This window comes from Colletotrichum fioriniae (genome assembly GCF_027942845.1).
Source record: "Colletotrichum fioriniae strain IMI 355084 chromosome Unknown scaffold_9, whole genome shotgun sequence".
Taxonomy (NCBI): domain Eukaryota; kingdom Fungi; phylum Ascomycota; class Sordariomycetes; order Glomerellales; family Glomerellaceae; genus Colletotrichum; species Colletotrichum fioriniae.
Genome location: NW_027076845.1, coordinates 992,481 through 1,009,246, shown reverse-complemented (window position 1 = coordinate 1,009,246; position 16,766 = coordinate 992,481). Strand labels below are relative to the sequence as shown.

General features: G+C 56.1%; 7 protein-coding genes and 1 non-coding gene across 8 annotated transcripts; 3 read left to right on the top strand and 5 right to left on the bottom strand.

Moving 5' to 3' along the window:
* Positions 1–1,296: 1,296 nt before the first annotated feature.
* N0V96_007741 (uncharacterized protein) lies at positions 1,297–2,751 on the top strand (the record flags this gene model as incomplete). The annotated part of the gene is made up of 2 exons (XM_053199213.1): positions 1,297–2,041; positions 2,108–2,751. The coding sequence occupies 2 exons, from the start codon at positions 1,297–1,299 to the stop codon at positions 2,749–2,751; spliced, it is 1,389 nt and encodes a 462-aa protein (XP_053043362.1).
* Positions 2,752–3,239: 488 nt separating this feature from the next.
* On the bottom strand, positions 3,240–5,711 carry N0V96_007740 (uncharacterized protein; the record flags this gene model as incomplete). Its single annotated transcript, XM_053199214.1, has 1 exon — positions 3,240–5,711. One exon carries the CDS (start codon positions 5,709–5,711, stop codon positions 3,240–3,242), a length of 2,472 nt encoding a protein of 823 aa, XP_053043363.1.
* A 392-nt stretch (positions 5,712–6,103) lies between these two features.
* Positions 6,104–7,021, bottom strand: GTT1_1 (bifunctional glutathione transferase/peroxidase; the record flags this gene model as incomplete). Its single annotated transcript, XM_053199215.2, has 3 exons — positions 6,104–6,486; positions 6,538–6,923; positions 6,981–7,021. 3 exons carry the CDS (start codon positions 7,019–7,021, stop codon positions 6,104–6,106), a joined length of 810 nt encoding a protein of 269 aa, XP_053043364.1.
* A 610-nt stretch (positions 7,022–7,631) lies between these two features.
* On the bottom strand, positions 7,632–7,712 carry N0V96_007738. Its single transcript has one exon. It is a non-coding gene; the product is annotated as a tRNA-Ser (tRNA).
* Positions 7,713–8,344: 632 nt separating this feature from the next.
* On the top strand, positions 8,345–8,573 carry N0V96_007737 (uncharacterized protein; the record flags this gene model as incomplete). The annotated part of the gene is made up of 2 exons (XM_053199216.1): positions 8,345–8,458; positions 8,520–8,573. 2 exons carry the CDS (start codon positions 8,345–8,347, stop codon positions 8,571–8,573), a joined length of 168 nt encoding a protein of 55 aa, XP_053043365.1.
* Positions 8,574–8,886: 313 nt separating this feature from the next.
* N0V96_007736 (uncharacterized protein) lies at positions 8,887–9,695 on the bottom strand (the record flags this gene model as incomplete). Its single annotated transcript, XM_065758119.1, has 2 exons — positions 8,887–9,617; positions 9,680–9,695. The coding sequence occupies 2 exons, from the start codon at positions 9,693–9,695 to the stop codon at positions 8,887–8,889; spliced, it is 747 nt and encodes a 248-aa protein (XP_065613261.1).
* Positions 9,696–10,459: 764 nt separating this feature from the next.
* Positions 10,460–11,601, top strand: N0V96_007735 (uncharacterized protein; the record flags this gene model as incomplete). The annotated part of the gene is made up of 2 exons (XM_053199218.2): positions 10,460–11,194; positions 11,278–11,601. 2 exons carry the CDS (start codon positions 10,460–10,462, stop codon positions 11,599–11,601), a joined length of 1,059 nt encoding a protein of 352 aa, XP_053043367.2.
* A 2,123-nt stretch (positions 11,602–13,724) lies between these two features.
* On the bottom strand, positions 13,725–15,639 carry N0V96_007734 (uncharacterized protein; the record flags this gene model as incomplete). Its single annotated transcript, XM_065758118.1, has 5 exons — positions 13,725–13,973; positions 14,037–14,798; positions 14,850–15,130; positions 15,324–15,368; positions 15,546–15,639. 5 exons carry the CDS (start codon positions 15,637–15,639, stop codon positions 13,725–13,727), a joined length of 1,431 nt encoding a protein of 476 aa, XP_065613260.1.
* Between the last annotated feature and the right edge of the window lie 1,127 nt (positions 15,640–16,766).

Sequence of the window (16,766 nt, the reverse complement as noted above, 5' to 3'; positions counted from 1 at the left end):
CACCTCGGCTGGAACGCCAGCATTATTGAACACCGCTTTACGAGCCTGAACAATCTGCTCATCACCAAGAAATACTGCTCTCGGGTTGCACAGGAACTTGATGGACCTCCCTGATGAGACCCGGAAGCTGGACTCAGGTGTCAAATGTGGCCCAAAGCATCAAAGATACGAATTAGGAAGGGATTGAAATGTAATGAATGGTTACGAGGACTGCTTAGTCTGGTAATCTGAGTCTTTGGGTTGCGACGGTGCCAAGTCGGTGATACAGGACAATAGTTCGCCTCTCAATACATTACCTCTGTTCCCCCTACTACTGCCGTTGTTGCTGCTGTTGCTTTTCAATCTCTATATCCCTTCGAAAATATGCCTCAAAAAATGTTGTCAGAGGAGAATACTAGAAACAATGGTTACAGGAAGGCAGGCACTTGTACCTGGACCAGCACCCTATTCTGTCACCTACATTAGATGTTCAAGGCAATAAGGTCCCGTGGTGACCTGGTACCCACTTCCGGGCCGGTCCATGAGTCGGCAGCGTCACGGCTTTCTACTGGGCCGGAGTCTTTGGTGTAAGGTACATTGCCTTGGAGATCTCACGGGTACCTTACTAAGATGGACCTTATAAACCACCAGACTGGAGGTATTATTTTTGAATTAATGGAACGGAAGTCTTAATGTGGGCAATTCACTTGGACTCAAGGCTACTAGCCTATATCCATAAGATTTGCTCCTTGCTCAGTGTACCACAATGACAATTCACTTGCCCAAATATCCCGCATCAGAGCCGCTACATCCATTGCATCGCTCGCTCTTCTCGCCTCGTCGACATCAATCTCCCGAGTCTTCCTGGTCTATCAAGTTAACTCTCGGCTATCCTCGCAAGCCAAGACGACAAGGCCTAGCACCTACTCTTCTGGGTGTAGCCTCGCATCTCCGCGTACGACGTTGCAATTGAGTTTACTAGACCCCCTTCAGCACGCCGAAAAGAATGATATACAGAGCGTCTGCGAAAATGCTACGCTGGCCCGCGAGATGTCGAGACTCGAGAGCGTCATACAAGCATCTCGGTCTTGGCTTGCATGTTTATCAACCGTTGACCCCTCATTTTTTGCCCTTTAGGTTCGCCAGGGCCAAGATGGAGATTTTGCACGATTCACAGGGCGAGAAAAGGTGAATGAAACCGCGCAAAGATCCGCCGGAGATGTCTGTATAAAAGCGTCAGACGCCAGTCGCTCGTACTCATCTAAACGGTGGACGATCTTTCAGTGAATTGGCGGTGTTCAATTCAAAAAAGTCAACATGAAGCTCACAGCTGTATTCGCCTTCATCGCCCCGGTCATCGCCCTCGCCGGCAACGGTAGGATGACGACGCCCCGAGACGAAAAGGTCAGCTACGACGGCTACCAGGTCTACCGCGTGCCAACAACCAACGCGCCACCAAATCAACTCGCCCGCCTGCGCTCGTTCCCGTCCATTGACCTGAAGGGCTCCGTCGAAGTCGCGATCCCGCCCAGCGAGGTTGAATCACTCAAGTCTCTAGGACTGCTGGACGATGCGCAGCTTCTAGACGATGACCTCGGGCGGGCGATCAGGGCCGAGTCCGAGGCCGAGAAGAAGCCCGGCTTGACCAAGAGGGGCGAGCTGCCGGACCTGAGCTGGTTCGACTCGTACCACGCGTACGACGACCACGTACAGTACTGGAGGGACCTCCACGCTGCGTTTCCCGACAACTCGGAGTGGTTGGACATTGGTGCCTCGTATGAGGGCCGCAACATATTCGGGTTGCGGCTTTGGGGAGGCGAGGACACTGGGACGAAGCCCGTTGTCCTCTGGCATAGCACCGTTCATGCCAGAGAGTGGATTACTACAATGGTATGTGAGCCCGTCCCAGGCGTTTTCGTGAGTGAGGTTGTTGATGCCCGCAAGCAGACTGTCGAGTACTTGACCTACCAACTCATCGACGGCTATAAGTCTGGAGACCGAAATGTCACAGCCTTCTTCGACGCCTATGACTTTTATATTGTGCCCTTCCACAACCCCGACGGTAAGTCAAAAGCCGTCTTACCAAGCCCCTGTCCAAATCACTAACAACATCACCCTCCGTGTCTAGGCTTCGTGTATAGCCAGACCACAAACCGCCTCTGGCGCAAGAATCGCCAGCCGCGCTCCAACACGACCTGCATAGGCACCGACGGCAACCGCAACTGGAACTTCCAGTGGGACTACCCCCTCGAGGACGGCAGCGTCTCCGCCGACCCGTGCGGCGAGACGTTCCGCGGCCTCGCGCCGGGCGACACGACCGAGAATGTCGTCCTCTCGGCCCTCTCGCGGGAGCTAGCTGCTACAGCTACCAACTCCACCGGTGGCGGCGGCATCAGACTCTTCATCGACTGGCACAGCTACTCGCAGCTGATCCTCCTCCCCTGGGGCTTCTCCTGCGAGCCCGACGTGCTTCCCCGGAACCTCCAGGCGCAGCGGGACGTGGGCGCGGGGTACGCCGCGACGATTGCGGCGACGAGCGGGGAGGGCTACGAGGTCGGCCCCTCGTGTGAGATTTTATACTATTCCACGGGCTCCGCGAGGGACTTCCACCACGGGGCGCTGAATGCGACGTACTCGTGGAGCGTCGAGTTGCGGCCCAAGAGTGGTGGGAGCGGGGGGTCTGGATTCATTCTGGCGCCCGAGTTTATTTTGCCCACGGCCGAAGAGCACTGGGAGGGGATTAAGTATGTGCTGGGTGCTGTTGGTAAGTAAATGTGTACATGTCATGAACGAAGCGTTGCTGGGTAGACTACGTACGGCATGGTACATACAAAATGCTGGAGAAAAACGCATCACAGGGATGTTAGACGGGTATCAACTGCTATGGCCAGTCTTGTTTTCTTCTCGTTGCCTTGACTAATCTCTCAGTGATTCTGTGACTACCCCTCGCATTGTAGTGGCCTGCTTCTTTCCCTACATATATCCCTGGATGTCATGGTTCACTCAAATCAGGAGTTCGAGGGATGAGGATTCCAGATACATGATTATATAGATCTATATCTGACGCCTGTTGTCTACTACATGGTGAAGACATGCAAGCGTCAGTATGCGGTGTGATAATGTCATGCTCCGAGACTAGGGACACGCCATGCTGGGTTCGCAGATACATGACTTGGGGAAGGATGATATCTTTGAGTTGTTATACATTGATCATTTCTATATGTATAATACAATAGTCGGATGAGAGTCCAATGTCTACTCTACGCCTCCTCCTGCCCCGGCAACAGGCGGTAATCGTGAGCAAACGCCCAGAACCCGTGCTTCGAAAAGCGACCCGCCTTGTCCGCGGCCTGAGGCCTGGCCTGCTTGCGAACGGTATCGACCAGCTTCTTGGCCCCCTCAAAGTCTTGCCGGTGAACCAGAGACCGCAGCAGGGGGTCGAGCAGCGGCAAGCCGGGCCATATACCCCAATCATCAAGGTCGTAGACGACCTCGAGCGCGCTGTCGAGGTCGCCGGCGCGGTGGTAGTTCTTGATGACACTCTCCCAAAAGACGCGGTCCGTCAGGGCCCGCGTGCGCGCGCGGCGGTCCGCGACAAGGGCGCGCAGCGAGTCGAGGTCCGGCCGGCTCCGGTTGACGTAGTACTCGACCAGCATGGTGCACATCTCGGTCGACGGGTGGAGGCGGGATGCGCGGAGGTGGGAGAGCAGCGCGGCCACGGCGTGCTTTCCGCTGTCGCCTGCCCGGACGAGGACGTGGAGCATCTTACCGTAGGACTCCTGGTTGGGCTCGATGCCGCAGGCGGCCATCTCGGAGAACACCCTGTCCATCGTCTCCCGCTGCTCCTGCGGCGTCTGGTCTGGCAGGTCGCTAAGGGCCGCCTCCATGATGACGGTAAAGGTAGCCCCGTCCGGCGTGATGCCCGCCGTCTTCATGCTGGCGAGGATCCGATCCGCCTCCTCGTGGGCACCCTTTTTGAGCATGCGTGATAGGAGCATGTTGTAGGTGTAGATGTCGGGCGTGATGCCCTTGTCGGTCGCCCAGTCCAGTACGGTACGGATCACCTCCATGTTATCGCGCCGGAGCAAGCCGGAAATGGCCGAGTTCACGTTTGAGATGCCAGGCTCGACAGCCTTGCCTTGCGTGCCGTTCTTCACTGCCATGCTCCACAACCTATCCATCTCCTTGAGGGCGCTCAGACCGTCATGTTCGCCGCCCAAAAGACCGAGGGCGGAGATCCTGCTCGACCAGATCTGCTGGTCCAGCTTGACACCTGCGTTTGTGATGAATTTCCACAGGTTCTCAATCGGCTCTAACCGCCTGGCCTCTTTCCAGCCACTCATCATTGACGTGTACGTCCTGACCGTCGGAGCCATGCCCAGAGTCTTCATGTACGCCAGTATCTCCTCCGTCAGCTTAGAAAAGCTTACCCCTAACCCGTACTTGCTACACGCAAGGAACAGGATGTAATCGAAAAGGTCCGGAGAGCTCTGTAGTCTCAGGGTCCGGTCCTTGTCGTTGGCCGGGTTGATCAGGTCTCTCCAGGCCTGCTGGATGGCTGCAGTGTCGTTTGCACGGAAGACGGTCTCGAATCGCCGGTGCCACAGGGCATAGGAGAACCGCACCGCTGACTTGGCTTGGTCGGGTTTGCTTGGAGACACAGTATCCAACTCTTTCCACGTTCCAGGAGCTACTCGCGTCACCCTCCAGTCCGCCCGGGGCTGGACGTAGCTCCAGACTTCGGCATGGTCGCGAAAGAGCTCTCGCAGCATGTCTTTATCAAATTGCTTGACAATAGGATCCAGTGCTTCCAATAGCGGGTGTGCCTCCAACCTGGCCTTGGTGATCATATGCTTGGACTCAGACAGCAATACGTATGTGGCTACGAGGGCCGGTCCTAGGCCTGACGTTTCGTTGGCTGCAAAAAAGGGGAAGAGCGCGCGGAGGAGTCTATCGGGTCTCTCGGTCCCCAGCAAATCCCGCCTTGACGTGAGCCAAAACACGGGATCCGACTCGAGACCGCTGTCTGCGCGCTTCAAGCCCGAGAAGTGTTTCCAGCACTCCACCAGATCCTCTAGCAGCCGGTCCTCCACAGGCTGGTTCTCCGGGTCCGCTCGAGTTGAGATGATTGCTCGCAGGAGGCCATTGATGAGTTCCAGCCGCCTCACGACCCTCTTGTTATTTATATGAGTATACAGCTTGCATATGTCTACAGTTTGGGGGAGGTCTGCGGCCTCTATCGTCGCAAACTTGATTCTCGTGATTTGTTGTAAAGCTTGGCTGGCTATGGTTGTGGTAACCTGAGGCAGATAGACACCCGACTTTTGCGCGGTTACCAGAAGTTTCGCGGTTATGAACGTGTATGCCTGTGTTGCAAACTCCAAGTCGGAGATCTTTTGTTTCTGTCTCTGTTGTAAGAGTTGGCTGAGCTCGTCGGTAAGCGAGTAGAGCTGGTTGACGCCCGGGCCGCTGGTAGGAGTCGCCTGCGCGGGCTGCTTGTTGACGGTCTCTTCAAATAGGTCCAGGACTCTCTGCTTCGCAGTCTCGTTGCCGCTGCCCTTGGGCTTCCTCGTGGGTGTTCGTGGCGATTTGGGTTTCGGGGTTCGGGACGGCTGGTCCACGGCGGCGGACGGGAAGCTTGTCGTCGAGTTCGGTCGGACCGCGCCGATTGTCGCAGCGCCGGCCAGAAGCCTCAAACGACATTGGGCGCATACCGTCCTCGAGGCGAGCATGGCATTCGTCTAGCCTCCGGGTGCGTTGGCGGGTTGAAGCGATTTGGATAATGTTGCGAAAAAAAAATACGTCGCGGCGTCACTGGAAAAGCTGCCGACAGCGGGAGGAACGCACGCCGATTTAGCGGCCCGGAATCCCTGCCGTTGGTCCCTGCGGCAGCGCTCCATTTGAGAAGCTTGGGCCACTTGCTGCCACAGAAGAGCTCTGAGACGAAGCCGTGAGACGATGAACTTTGCGACGCGTTGTCAAGGTACATGAGATGTTTTTTTATAGAATTGACGTACTTAAAGGTGAGTAAGAGGTACAGTTGAGACGATGTTTCAATAAAAGTGAATGTCAATTTAGTAAAGTGGTATATAGTCCCCGAACCCAATTCATCAAACGTCACGTTTTACATCTTGGAGATTGTAGCCTCAAACTTGCCGTCAATCTCGCGAATCTTCTGCGCCGATCTCTCGTACCCGGGCTCCTTCTTGAGCCTCTCAATGTACTCAAACACACGGGGATGCGCCGCCTTGGCAGAACCGCCGGGCCAGCTCCCCAGACCGTCGAAGCGGGGCTGCGCCGCGATGAGCGCAAAGCTGAGGAGGATGTCGGCGGCCGAGAGGTGCTCGCCGCAAATGTACTTTCCGCCGTTGGGCGACGTCTCGAGCATCTGGTCAATCATGGCCATGTGCTTCTTGGCGTTGGGGAAGACCATCATGCTGTAGATCCGGTTGGCCACCACCGACGTGATGGGCCGGACGAGGAAGGGCACGTTGTCGGATTTCAGGGCTGCAAGGCGTGAGCGACTACTTTAGAATCGTGACCTGACGTGGGACTTACCTCCAATGACTAGGGACAAGGTGAGGACCGGGAGCAGACTGCCCTCAATGTAGTGAAGCAGGTACTGGCACCTCGAGTACTCCTCGGTCTCGCCGCCAATCTTGCCCTCCTGGCCGTCCTTCCACTTCTTGGGGATGAGGTTGGTGTTCTGGCCAAAGTGCTCGCACAAGTACTGCGTCATGTAGCCACTCTCGGCCAGCTTGATGGACTCGCCAGAGCCGGTCGGGAATATCTCAATCACGGGCGACTTGCCCAAGGGGTGAACCTTTGCCAGTTCGGGAGGCGCCAAGAGCGTCTGCTTATTCCTGTGGAATACTTCGATTTCATAGTCAATCTTGAGCTCCTCAAGGAGCCACAGGATGTTCTGGGCTCTCGACTGCTCCAGCCTGATGAATTGGTCAGCTTGGAACATAGAGACTGAGTGAAACCTGGACTCGACTTACCAGTAGAGCTTCACCTTGGGCTTCTGTTCAGTTGCCGACATGTTGAGGATATTCGATTGGTTCCTTTGGCGATGAATTCTCAATTGAACGCCTCGCTGAATCTGAATTAATACCACAATACCAGTCGGAACATCAATGGTTCTTCCTGATAAGGTTTCCGGGCCTCGTCCCTCATTTTATACGTCACTAGCTCATCGGAAGGCAAAGGGCCCGGCCCCACCGAGCTCACCTTCAGGTGTTTCCCAAAACAAAAAGCACTTGGGCCATCTTCTGTCACAGGAACACAGCATGCGCAGCACGCAGAGAGCAGCCAATTCACAGCGCAAAACCACGGGATTGAGTCCCACATTTTAGGCTTGCCTCGGTCTCCAGGCCTCGGCATCGAACCAAAACTTCTCTAGACTGCACATCGAGTCGGCGGGACTGCTGGCTCCGAATTGCATACCACATTGAGTCGCCGATCTATCGATGTTTGGCCAGATTCGTAGCAAAGGTCTACAATTACTCCTGTCCCCTAGTGCGTGTTGAACCGTGTCTCTTCTAACACTGCCTTTTGACCCACCACAATGATTCGAACGCAGTTGGATGGCACAATGGTATTACTGTTGAGCTACCAGGTAAATGGAAGGCAAAAATTGGCAAAAGATTAAGCGTCAACGACAGGATTCGAACCTGCGCGACCGAAGCCACAGCCTTAGCAGGGCTGCCCATTAACCACTCTGGCACGTTGACTTATGATGCTTATGTAAACCTATTGAACTCACGCATACAAGGAGCGTAGAGCAGTGGGTCAGCTGGCCCAGTTGCCCAGCAGTATCGATCAGTTATTGTGCACTGTGCAACTGCCAACTTACATCGCCCAGAGTACAGTGCGTATAAGCCTACAGCCTGGCTGATGCCCATCACTTGATTGGCTGATGCCTGACAGCCGAGGCAAGCGCACCATTACCTAAGCAGCCAACTCCCAAGACTCGCGATGCATTGTGCCATCACGGAGCTTCACATTGACGAGCGAAGCAGCAATTGCCCCTCGGAACCCCGCAAACCCTTGTCGGCCGACCGAATCAATCCCTTTATCGATCAACCTGCGAACCGGTCCTGATCATCAATCAAGATGGCAGGCCACCACCACAGTGAGTGCTCCAATTGACGCCGAAAATATGACACAAACACTAACTCGATCAAACTAGAGCTGGCCCTTGACCCGGCCCTGGTCAAGTTGGCACGTACGTAGACCTTCTTCCTTCCTACCGACCCTTCGAATATGATGCGAGGCGATCAGATCCCGCGCTGTTGAGCTGTCGTTTGTCATGGAAAGACATGGAGAGGAGTAAGAGGGCTGACCTGAGAGCGACTCAACAGACATGCAGAGCAATAGACACATCTTCTTCCGCTGGACCCCGAGAACCGCCCGCGTCACCTTCATGTACGCCGTCTTTGTTCCATTCGTCGTCGGCTACATTGGCTACAAGACCGACGTGAGTTGCCCCTTGTACCCCCTTCGGAACGCCGGGAGTCCATATACTGACGGACCTACAGGGTCTTTGGGATCTCCGGGCGAAGCGCAAGGGCGATTTGGTTTACGAGCGATAGACGGGGCATGATATCGAAGGGGGGCAAGTTGTGTAGATAGGCCCGGGATCTTGACCCGGAGTAGAAGAATGGGAACATTGAACAAGTACTTTTCTCATGTTCAACATGACAATCGCCAAATGTCTGTACTGCTTTCAATGCAGCTACGAATCCACCCAGCTTTTGAAGCAAGGCAATGCTTTTACAGCAAGCAGACATGACTGCACGACGCTTGCAAGTGACCATAACGCCGCCTGGTATACCTTCCAAACGAGCCATAACGCCGTGCCGAATCACAAACCCCAGTCCCGCGGGACCACAACCACAAGTTAAATCACCACCTATCGGGTCGTCTACCTCTACCCCGAGACCGGTCCGGTGGATCATCGGGCAGCCTCTCGCCCCTCCGCCACTCTCCCTCGGGGAACCCACCGTCTCCGAACCCAGAGCGCCGCCGGTCTCTGTCCCAGCCCTGCCGTCCCCCGAACCCAGCGTCCCGACGCGGCCCCTGCGACGGCGGACCGCCCATCAGGCCTCTCGCACCGCCAAACTGCCCCGCCACCCTATCATTCCGCGCAGTCAGGGCCGGCGCCACCGAGCCGTCCGGCAGCGGCGGCAGTATGGCGCACGAGACGTAATCACCGACCACGAAATTGACCTCCTTGAGCGTCTTGTCCTTGGCCGAGTCGGCGTCGTCGGACTGCTGGGCGCCGGCGCCGGCCGTAGCAACGCCAGGCATGGCAGCGTCATCTGCCCCCTCCTCCCCTTCTCCGTCGGCTGCCAGGAGCGCCTCCGCTGTGCCGTCCCCGAGTACAATGCTCCCCAGGTCCTTGACCATGAACCTTGGCCCCTGCGCTTGTCCGTGGTGGTGATGCCCTCCCGCGTTGGCTGCTGCATTTCGGGTGTCGGGGTAGATGAGGCGGAAGGCGAGCCTCGTGCCTACGCAAGGGCTCGGTAGCAGCGCCGGAGCTTCAGCTGTGATGAGCTCGGCGAGCTCGTCCAAGGTACAGTCGGGCCATGTGTAGAGTGACAGGAAGGGCGGGAGGCTCCTCGAGGCGAACTCGTCTGTTCTATATTGGCGTGTCAGCATGGAGAACAGTACCACACATCAGGAAGACTCGACGTACCTGTGAAATGACCCATTCTTGTAGAAAAGCTGCAGAAGGAATGGCGTAGTATCCTCCCGCTGATGGGAAGCCATGCCGAAAGACCGCCCAGTATAGCCAACCTGAGCTTCGATGGGAGGAAGAAGAGACGACGTCGGGGAGTACGTATACGTATACTCGCTTGTGTGGAGTATTCGTAGTGAAAACAAGCTCGATGGTTCCTTTTTGACAAGCTCCAGGCCAACAGGTCCCCTTGCGACGAACAGGTACAAACAAGCACCGTTTTAGGCCCCCAAAAAAGGGAATCAAACGGCGGGGGTTAAGAAAAAAGAGGAGGGAAGGGAAGAGCGGGAACTAGTTCAAAACTGCTGCAGTTGCCGCGTGCGTTTGTGTGTGTAAGAAGAGTGTGTGAGTACGTATTGCGGTGTGTGAGTGGTCGTGGTGTGCGTGGACGAAGAGGTGCGGGCGTGCGTCCCTGCCGACTGGAGTCAAGGTCGTAGGCGAGTGAGGCTGTGCAAGTTAAGCGCGATCTTCCAAAGCTTCCATGCATGGATCGTCCACCACACGCAGGGCGCCGTTCCCGAAAACTAAGCTTTTTTTTAATTGTCAATCCGGCAACGCTTTATCCGGTTTTCTACCGTTCTCGTTTGACGACATCTCATCCACGTGGAGGCGAGATCTGCTCTGGAACAACACACGACGGGAAGACTGGTGATACCCACGACCGAACGGACCCACCCGAGACACACGAGACACACGAGACACCGCAGTCAGCTACAGCGACAGCAGACCGACGCCAAGATGGACTTTGCAGCCCTCATGTCCAAGGAGCTGGACAAGTCCAAGAAGCCCACTTCCACAGCAGTAGCAGCCTCCTCATCGAAATACATCAAACGAGCCGACGTCGAAGCGAAGCGCAGGGAAGACTATCTGGCAGAACAAGCCCGCATCGAGGCCGAGCGGGAAGCCAAGGCGGCCGCAAAACGCAAGCGCGAGGAAGACGACGCGGCAGAGAACAAGATCCGCGAGGAGAAGCGACAAAAGCTCGCCGAGGAGTCACGGCGGCGGCGCGAGGAAAAGGAGGCTGAGGAAGAACGCGCGCGGCGGAAGCGGCTGGGGCTGCCCGAGCTCGTCAAGGCTACTGCTGAAGACGACGACGATGCCGCCCTCGAAGAGGGCATGGAGGATATCCCCGACGGACAACTCGCCGAGAAGCTGCGCGCGCTGGGCGAGCCGGCGACGCTCTTTGGCGAGGGCCACGGCGCGAGGCTGAGGCGGTACAGGCGGCTCACGACGGTGGTGACAAAGGGGCCCATCCCAACGACGCTGCAGCTCGTGGAGGAGAAGGACATGAAGGTGGACGCGGCGGTGCCCAAGGACAAGGAGGGTCGGCGGTGGCTGTTCCGGCAGCTGGCTTCCTACTTCACCATGGTCCTGGCCGAGTACGAAAAGGCAATGGAGGCGGAGCGGCGCGACACGACGGCCAGCAAGACGGCGTACAGCGCCATGGTGCAGAGCCGCGAGAACCTGAAGCCGGTATGTTCCCACGCGCACACACACACACACACACACACACACACACATCTATCAGACAAGCATAGACTAAACTATCGTTACAGCTCTTCCGCAAATTCGAAAAGTACGACCTCGACGACGACCTCCTCGCGCCCATTATCGAAATCGTCAAAGCCGCACAGGAACGCCGTTATGTCGACGCAAACGACGGCTACCTCCGCCTCTCCATCGGCAAGGCCGCCTGGCCCATCGGCGTCACCATGGTCGGCATCCACGAGCGCAGCGCCCGCGAGAAGCTGCACAACGGCGAGCGCGGGCACGTCATGGGCGACGAGGTCACGCGCAAATACCTGCAGAGCATCAAGCGCCTCCTCACTTTTGCGCAGGTCCGCTGGCCGCCCACCGACGTCCGGCAGTTGATGGGATGATTTTTTGTTACACACGAATTACTGTGCGCGCGCCCGAGGATTACGAATACATCACGATCGCCGAGTCACTCCATTTGGTGTCAATTGCGCCCTGCCATCTTAGTTCCCCTCCTGAGGACGCACAACGAAGGGTGGCCCCAGATGGAGAGACAAGGGGAAGACAAAAAACTCTTTTCGAGACTCCTGGGCGTGTCCCGGATCGCGAATCCGGATGGAACTCGAACGGTGGTTGAGGGTGGGACAACGGAAACTGGGCAAAGTCGCATGCCATGCCCCCCCTCTAACCCCCTTACTGCTACATCCTCTCCCCCTCTTCTTGTCACTTCTGGAGCCATCATTATGCCCATTGTTACTATCTTGCTCATACGTCTCTTTTACATTTTTGGCGGATGTATTTTACTCCCGGTTCGATCGGGAATCAATTCCACCACACGGAGGATACCTCGGAGAGAGAGAGAGAAGGGAGAGGGGCAACCAGAAACCGTCAGCAAGGCGAAAGCGAAGCGCGATTATGAGCCATGCTGTCTGTGCCTGGCTCGCCTGGGTGGATGATGGATCCAAAATGATCCATGCATCATTGACGATGTCGGATATGGGGAGGGGGAGGACTAGGTAAGGAGGGGGGCTAGAAAGAAACCCCCCCTTCCCTGCAACAGAAAGACCAGGGGGAACGAACTGCTTGAGGAAAAACCTACGGACTGCCTGATGCAGGTTAGGTGCGTGTAGGGAACAGCAGCAAAAAGAGAGAATAATAATGCCAAAACCCACCACAAAGAAAAAAAAGTTGAGCCATACTTTTTTTTGTTGATCCACACCCTCCTCCCCCCTCTCCACCTTCCAGGGATTTGGAGCAAAGGTCTCCAAAGGAAAACCCTGTCTGATGAAATGCTGGTCTTTTGCGTGTGAGTGAGAGAGCGCCGTGCAGGGCCCTCCACCCCATCCCTACCCTTGACACTTTGAGTCTTGACCCCCCCACCCCCTTCTCTCTTCCTCGGCTGGAGCCCCATTTTGTAGACTCACCGGCTCTTATTTGCGGTATCCTTTTTTTTTTCTTTCTTTTTTCGGGTGATCATTTGGGTGGACGCATTGGGGGGGATCTTTTACCCTGCGAATATGTAGACAAAGGGGGAGTTATTTCTAGCAAAACGGGGAAAACCTAGAAAAAGTCCACAAGATTGGAGACCAGGTAATCGATCATTGCACATTCTTTTTTTATTTATTTATAAACACCTCAAAAAAAGGCTTCTGCTAGTCTGTATCTGCCTCCATACTTTATTATCCTTTGAAGAGATGGGAGGGGAGGGGAACTGAGTGACTACCCAGCCAGCTAGGCGAGGAAACTAAACTGGCACTGTGCAGGGAAGCAACTTTTGCCAAGACCCCGAGGGCGATATAAGGGTCGGGTATCGTTCATAAATCCGTCGGCAGGGTAAGCTTAACTTTTTGCGTTAGGCCCGAAAAGAACAACCAGCCGTAGAAACTGAACCGGTGACGGGATTGACCACAGTTCGGGCGAAGGACGGAGTACAATCAGGTGGCTTGCATAATCCATACTGCGAGAGACGGTGCATTATTCCCGACCATTCCCACGCACGACAAGACAAGACGCTTCAATCGACGGAAAACCATATTCTCTTGACACATTTCTATGCCTGCTGCGTAAGCCTCAATCTATCGGCCCCGGGGATCCCGCGATCAACACCGCCGCCTGTTGCTTTAGCCGCTCCACCGTCCCAGCCGCTGCGTGAAGCTCCATGCCCGATCCCAGTGGCTAATGACATGCCTAGCACAAAAGTGCCATGACGTCTGAATGATCCCACGACACAAAAGACGTGTTGGCAGGCGTACGTATGCTTTTCCTGTGAGATGGCCAATGACCTGTCGCGAGACCGCCCAGTCTGCACCTCTGCATTGGCAGTCGACCACCCGAGTATTTTAGGCTTTTGCGACTACGGCGCCAAGGTGGATCACCAAAAGTGCCCCGGTTGTCAGCATTCCAGTTGCATGCGCGCGGCGTGCTGCAGCTCTCGCGTCCGACCCACGGACAAGCACAACCACTCGGCCGGTATCACCGTCACCGTCACCGTCACCGCGCGGCCCGTCGCCGCCGCATCGGAGGGCCATCAGCTCATGTTGTCGCCGCCCGCGCCGCCGGCCACCGTCGGTCGGTTGGACTGCTCAAACCAGAGCTCATCGATGCCCTGCGCACCGGCATGGGCATTACCCTTGCGCATGGTCTTGACCTCCATATCTGCCGCAATGATACTCATACGCCGGATCCGCTCCGTGGCGTCCCGCTCGTAGGCATCAATCGTGTCGAGGACCATCCTTTGCAGCGTGGCTCGGGGGTTCGGAGACACGGCGACCAACGTCTTGTGGCTCGTGCGTTAGCACACGGTGCGATTTTCACACTTTCGGGGGCCGCGGAAACTCACCTTGTCAATTGTGTTGATGCGGGCCTGCAAAACCCCGCCCCGGATCATGGCGACGAGCTCGTCAATGAGCGGCTTGCCGGGTACGGCAAATGCATCCTCGAGGCTGCTTAGGGTGACGCAGGAGAAGGGGATAAAGTACTGCACGATACACTTGCTCCGGATCTGCGAGTAGAGCGTCGGGACGTGCTTCTGGAGGTAGATGTCGAGTAGGTAGTCTGCGCGATACGCCTCCAGGATGGCCAGACACGCCGAGTACCGGCCATTCACAAAGAGCGAAATGGCCTTGCGGATGTGAGGTTCCAGTTCCAAGAACGTCCTAAAGTTCTGGTTGTCGAGGACACGAGCCTGGAGCTCTTTCCGGTCCATGGTTGCCAAAGCCAGGAGGCCACCGTACACTGCCACATCGTTGGGGCTCGCGATATTGCTGTAGTCCACTCCCTCTTTGCCGGCATCCGTCTGTAGGAAGCTTTTGGCCGCCTCGTCAAACTTCTCGAGCCCCATGAGGGCGACGCCCTGGACGATCTTGACGTAGGGTTGCAAGCCCTTTTCTTCGTCGGCGTTCTGGACACCCGTGATCTTGCTCAGATTGGCAATGACCATGGGCCATTCACGACGCTGTAGCGTCACGTTGACGAGATGCTTGCCAACGTCGATGATGTGCTTGGATGTGCTCACGTCTGGACGCATCCGGCTGTAAGCCTCGCCAGCGCTGTTAAGGTCGCCGATGCTTTCAAAGTGACGGCCCAGGTCCTCGTTTCCCATCTGGCATCAGTTAGCCTTGGAGTGTGGGTACACGGCAACGTCTGTACAGACCCGAATGCTCTCCTTGATCAGGTTCATCTTGTAACCCTTCAGCTCGCCCTCGAGGGCGTGAGTTTTGGTATTGTTGGCCCTTTCCGTGAGCTCGACCCATGACTGATCGAATGTGGCTTCTGGCTCCAAAGGAGCGGCAACCTGAATCAACTCAACAACATCGCGGTAACGCTGCGTATCTTGACCCTTCTTGGCCTCTGCGACGGCAGCCTTCAGGGCGTCGACACAGAGCGGCACGCATGTCCGGCCGATGAGGAAAAGACGTTCAAAGCGGGTACGGCCTGTGGCAGTGGTGAGAAGCAGTTTACCCCTGGAGGCGGCGGAGCCTTGGCACGCGGGCAAAAGGGGGCGGAGACGCGGGGAGGCTGAGCGTGTGTGCGGGCAGTGGCACTGCGGCAGCGGCAGCAGCAGCAGCAGCAGGGCGCAGTCTACGAGAAACAAGGTTGAGACGGGCTGTGGTAGGAAACATCGTACCTGTGTAGTTCTGGATGTAAAGATCTAGATCTAGCTTTGGGGTATCTGGAGAGTGACAGCGGCCGTTAGCAAGGACGCGCGTCTTGGCACTGACTTCCTATTCGAGACAGATCGGATAGGCCCGTTTCGGTGTAGGGAGTGACATCGAGGTGAGGGAGGTGAGGAGGGGAGAGGAGGGCAGAGGAGGGCAGAGGAGGCACAGCTTGGACGACGGAGACGCACCTCTGACAATGACACCTCCCTGATCGTCCATCTGGGTGAAGAAGGCGAGCAGGGCGTTGGAGTCGAGGCTGGCGTTTGCGCTAGCAGCAGCCATTTTGGAGATTGCGATATCGTATCAGGCGACTCGAGTTGATGGAGCCGTGCGAGATTTTGGCGGATCTCGAAATAAGTTAGCAGGGGCCAGCAGTGAGTGAATTGAAGAATGTGAGGTGTTAGGCGACACGGTGTACGGGGATGTGTGCCGGGCGGGTGAGAGCGAGGTGCGGTGGCCGATGTCACCGATGGCGGGTTAAAGTTGGCCTAAAAGGATTGGGGGGTGGATGTGGTTGTGAATGGTGGAATGCGTGGATTATCGGGAATGAGGTGCTTTCTGGTCTGGCCTGGCCGGGCAGGTCAGGTCAGGCCAGGTCAGGTTAGGGTCGAGGTGTTTGGGACTTGGAGTCGTTGGGCCGTTCGTTGGAAGGATGGGGGCCAGTGACATTTGGGGGAGAGGGGCCGGTGCCTGTTGCAAGGTACCTTACCAGGCCGGAAGGGAAGCTCGTGGAAAGTGAAAGGACTCATGGAACACACTCACCAGCTCCTGGAACTTGCCGCTTTCTGTAAGGTACGTTGGGCCAGTATGTGACTCGAGGGCCTGGCCTGGCAGCTGCACTTTGCACTCTGCAGAGATGAGAGGGATTTAAAAAGCTCAGTCGTATTAGGTTGTGTGTCGCACTTTGGCGTATCTGCGTGTGTTGGCTACTCTGAGAGAGAGATTGAGCAAGGCTGTGGGTGTATGGAGGAGGGAGAGCAACGACGAGCTCTCTAACAAACAGCAGGACGTCAACGGGCGGTACGGAGGAAGGTAGCGAATGAACGAACGGGAGAAACGGTACGTAGCTGGTCGTTTTTTGCGGGGTAATCGAAGACAGAGGTTAGGTACCTTCGGGGCCTGAGGTCTGTTCTGTTGTACCAGTCTCCAGGGCAGGTGCAAGTGCAAGTGCAATTTGATCAAATAGCTCGTGTCGAGGTTCCCCATTCAACGTGTGTTGCAAATGCAATGTAAAGGAGCAGGCAGCAGCGACAAAAGTAACAAAATTAGAATATGCCCCAAAAATGACAATGGCGATCGTGCCGAACTGGTGCGCAGATGATTGGTAGATGCCAGCCAGATACGGCAGTCGGTCGATCACTGGGATTAAGGAACAAAGTCTTGGCGATAAACTGTCCGTAAATGGAGCT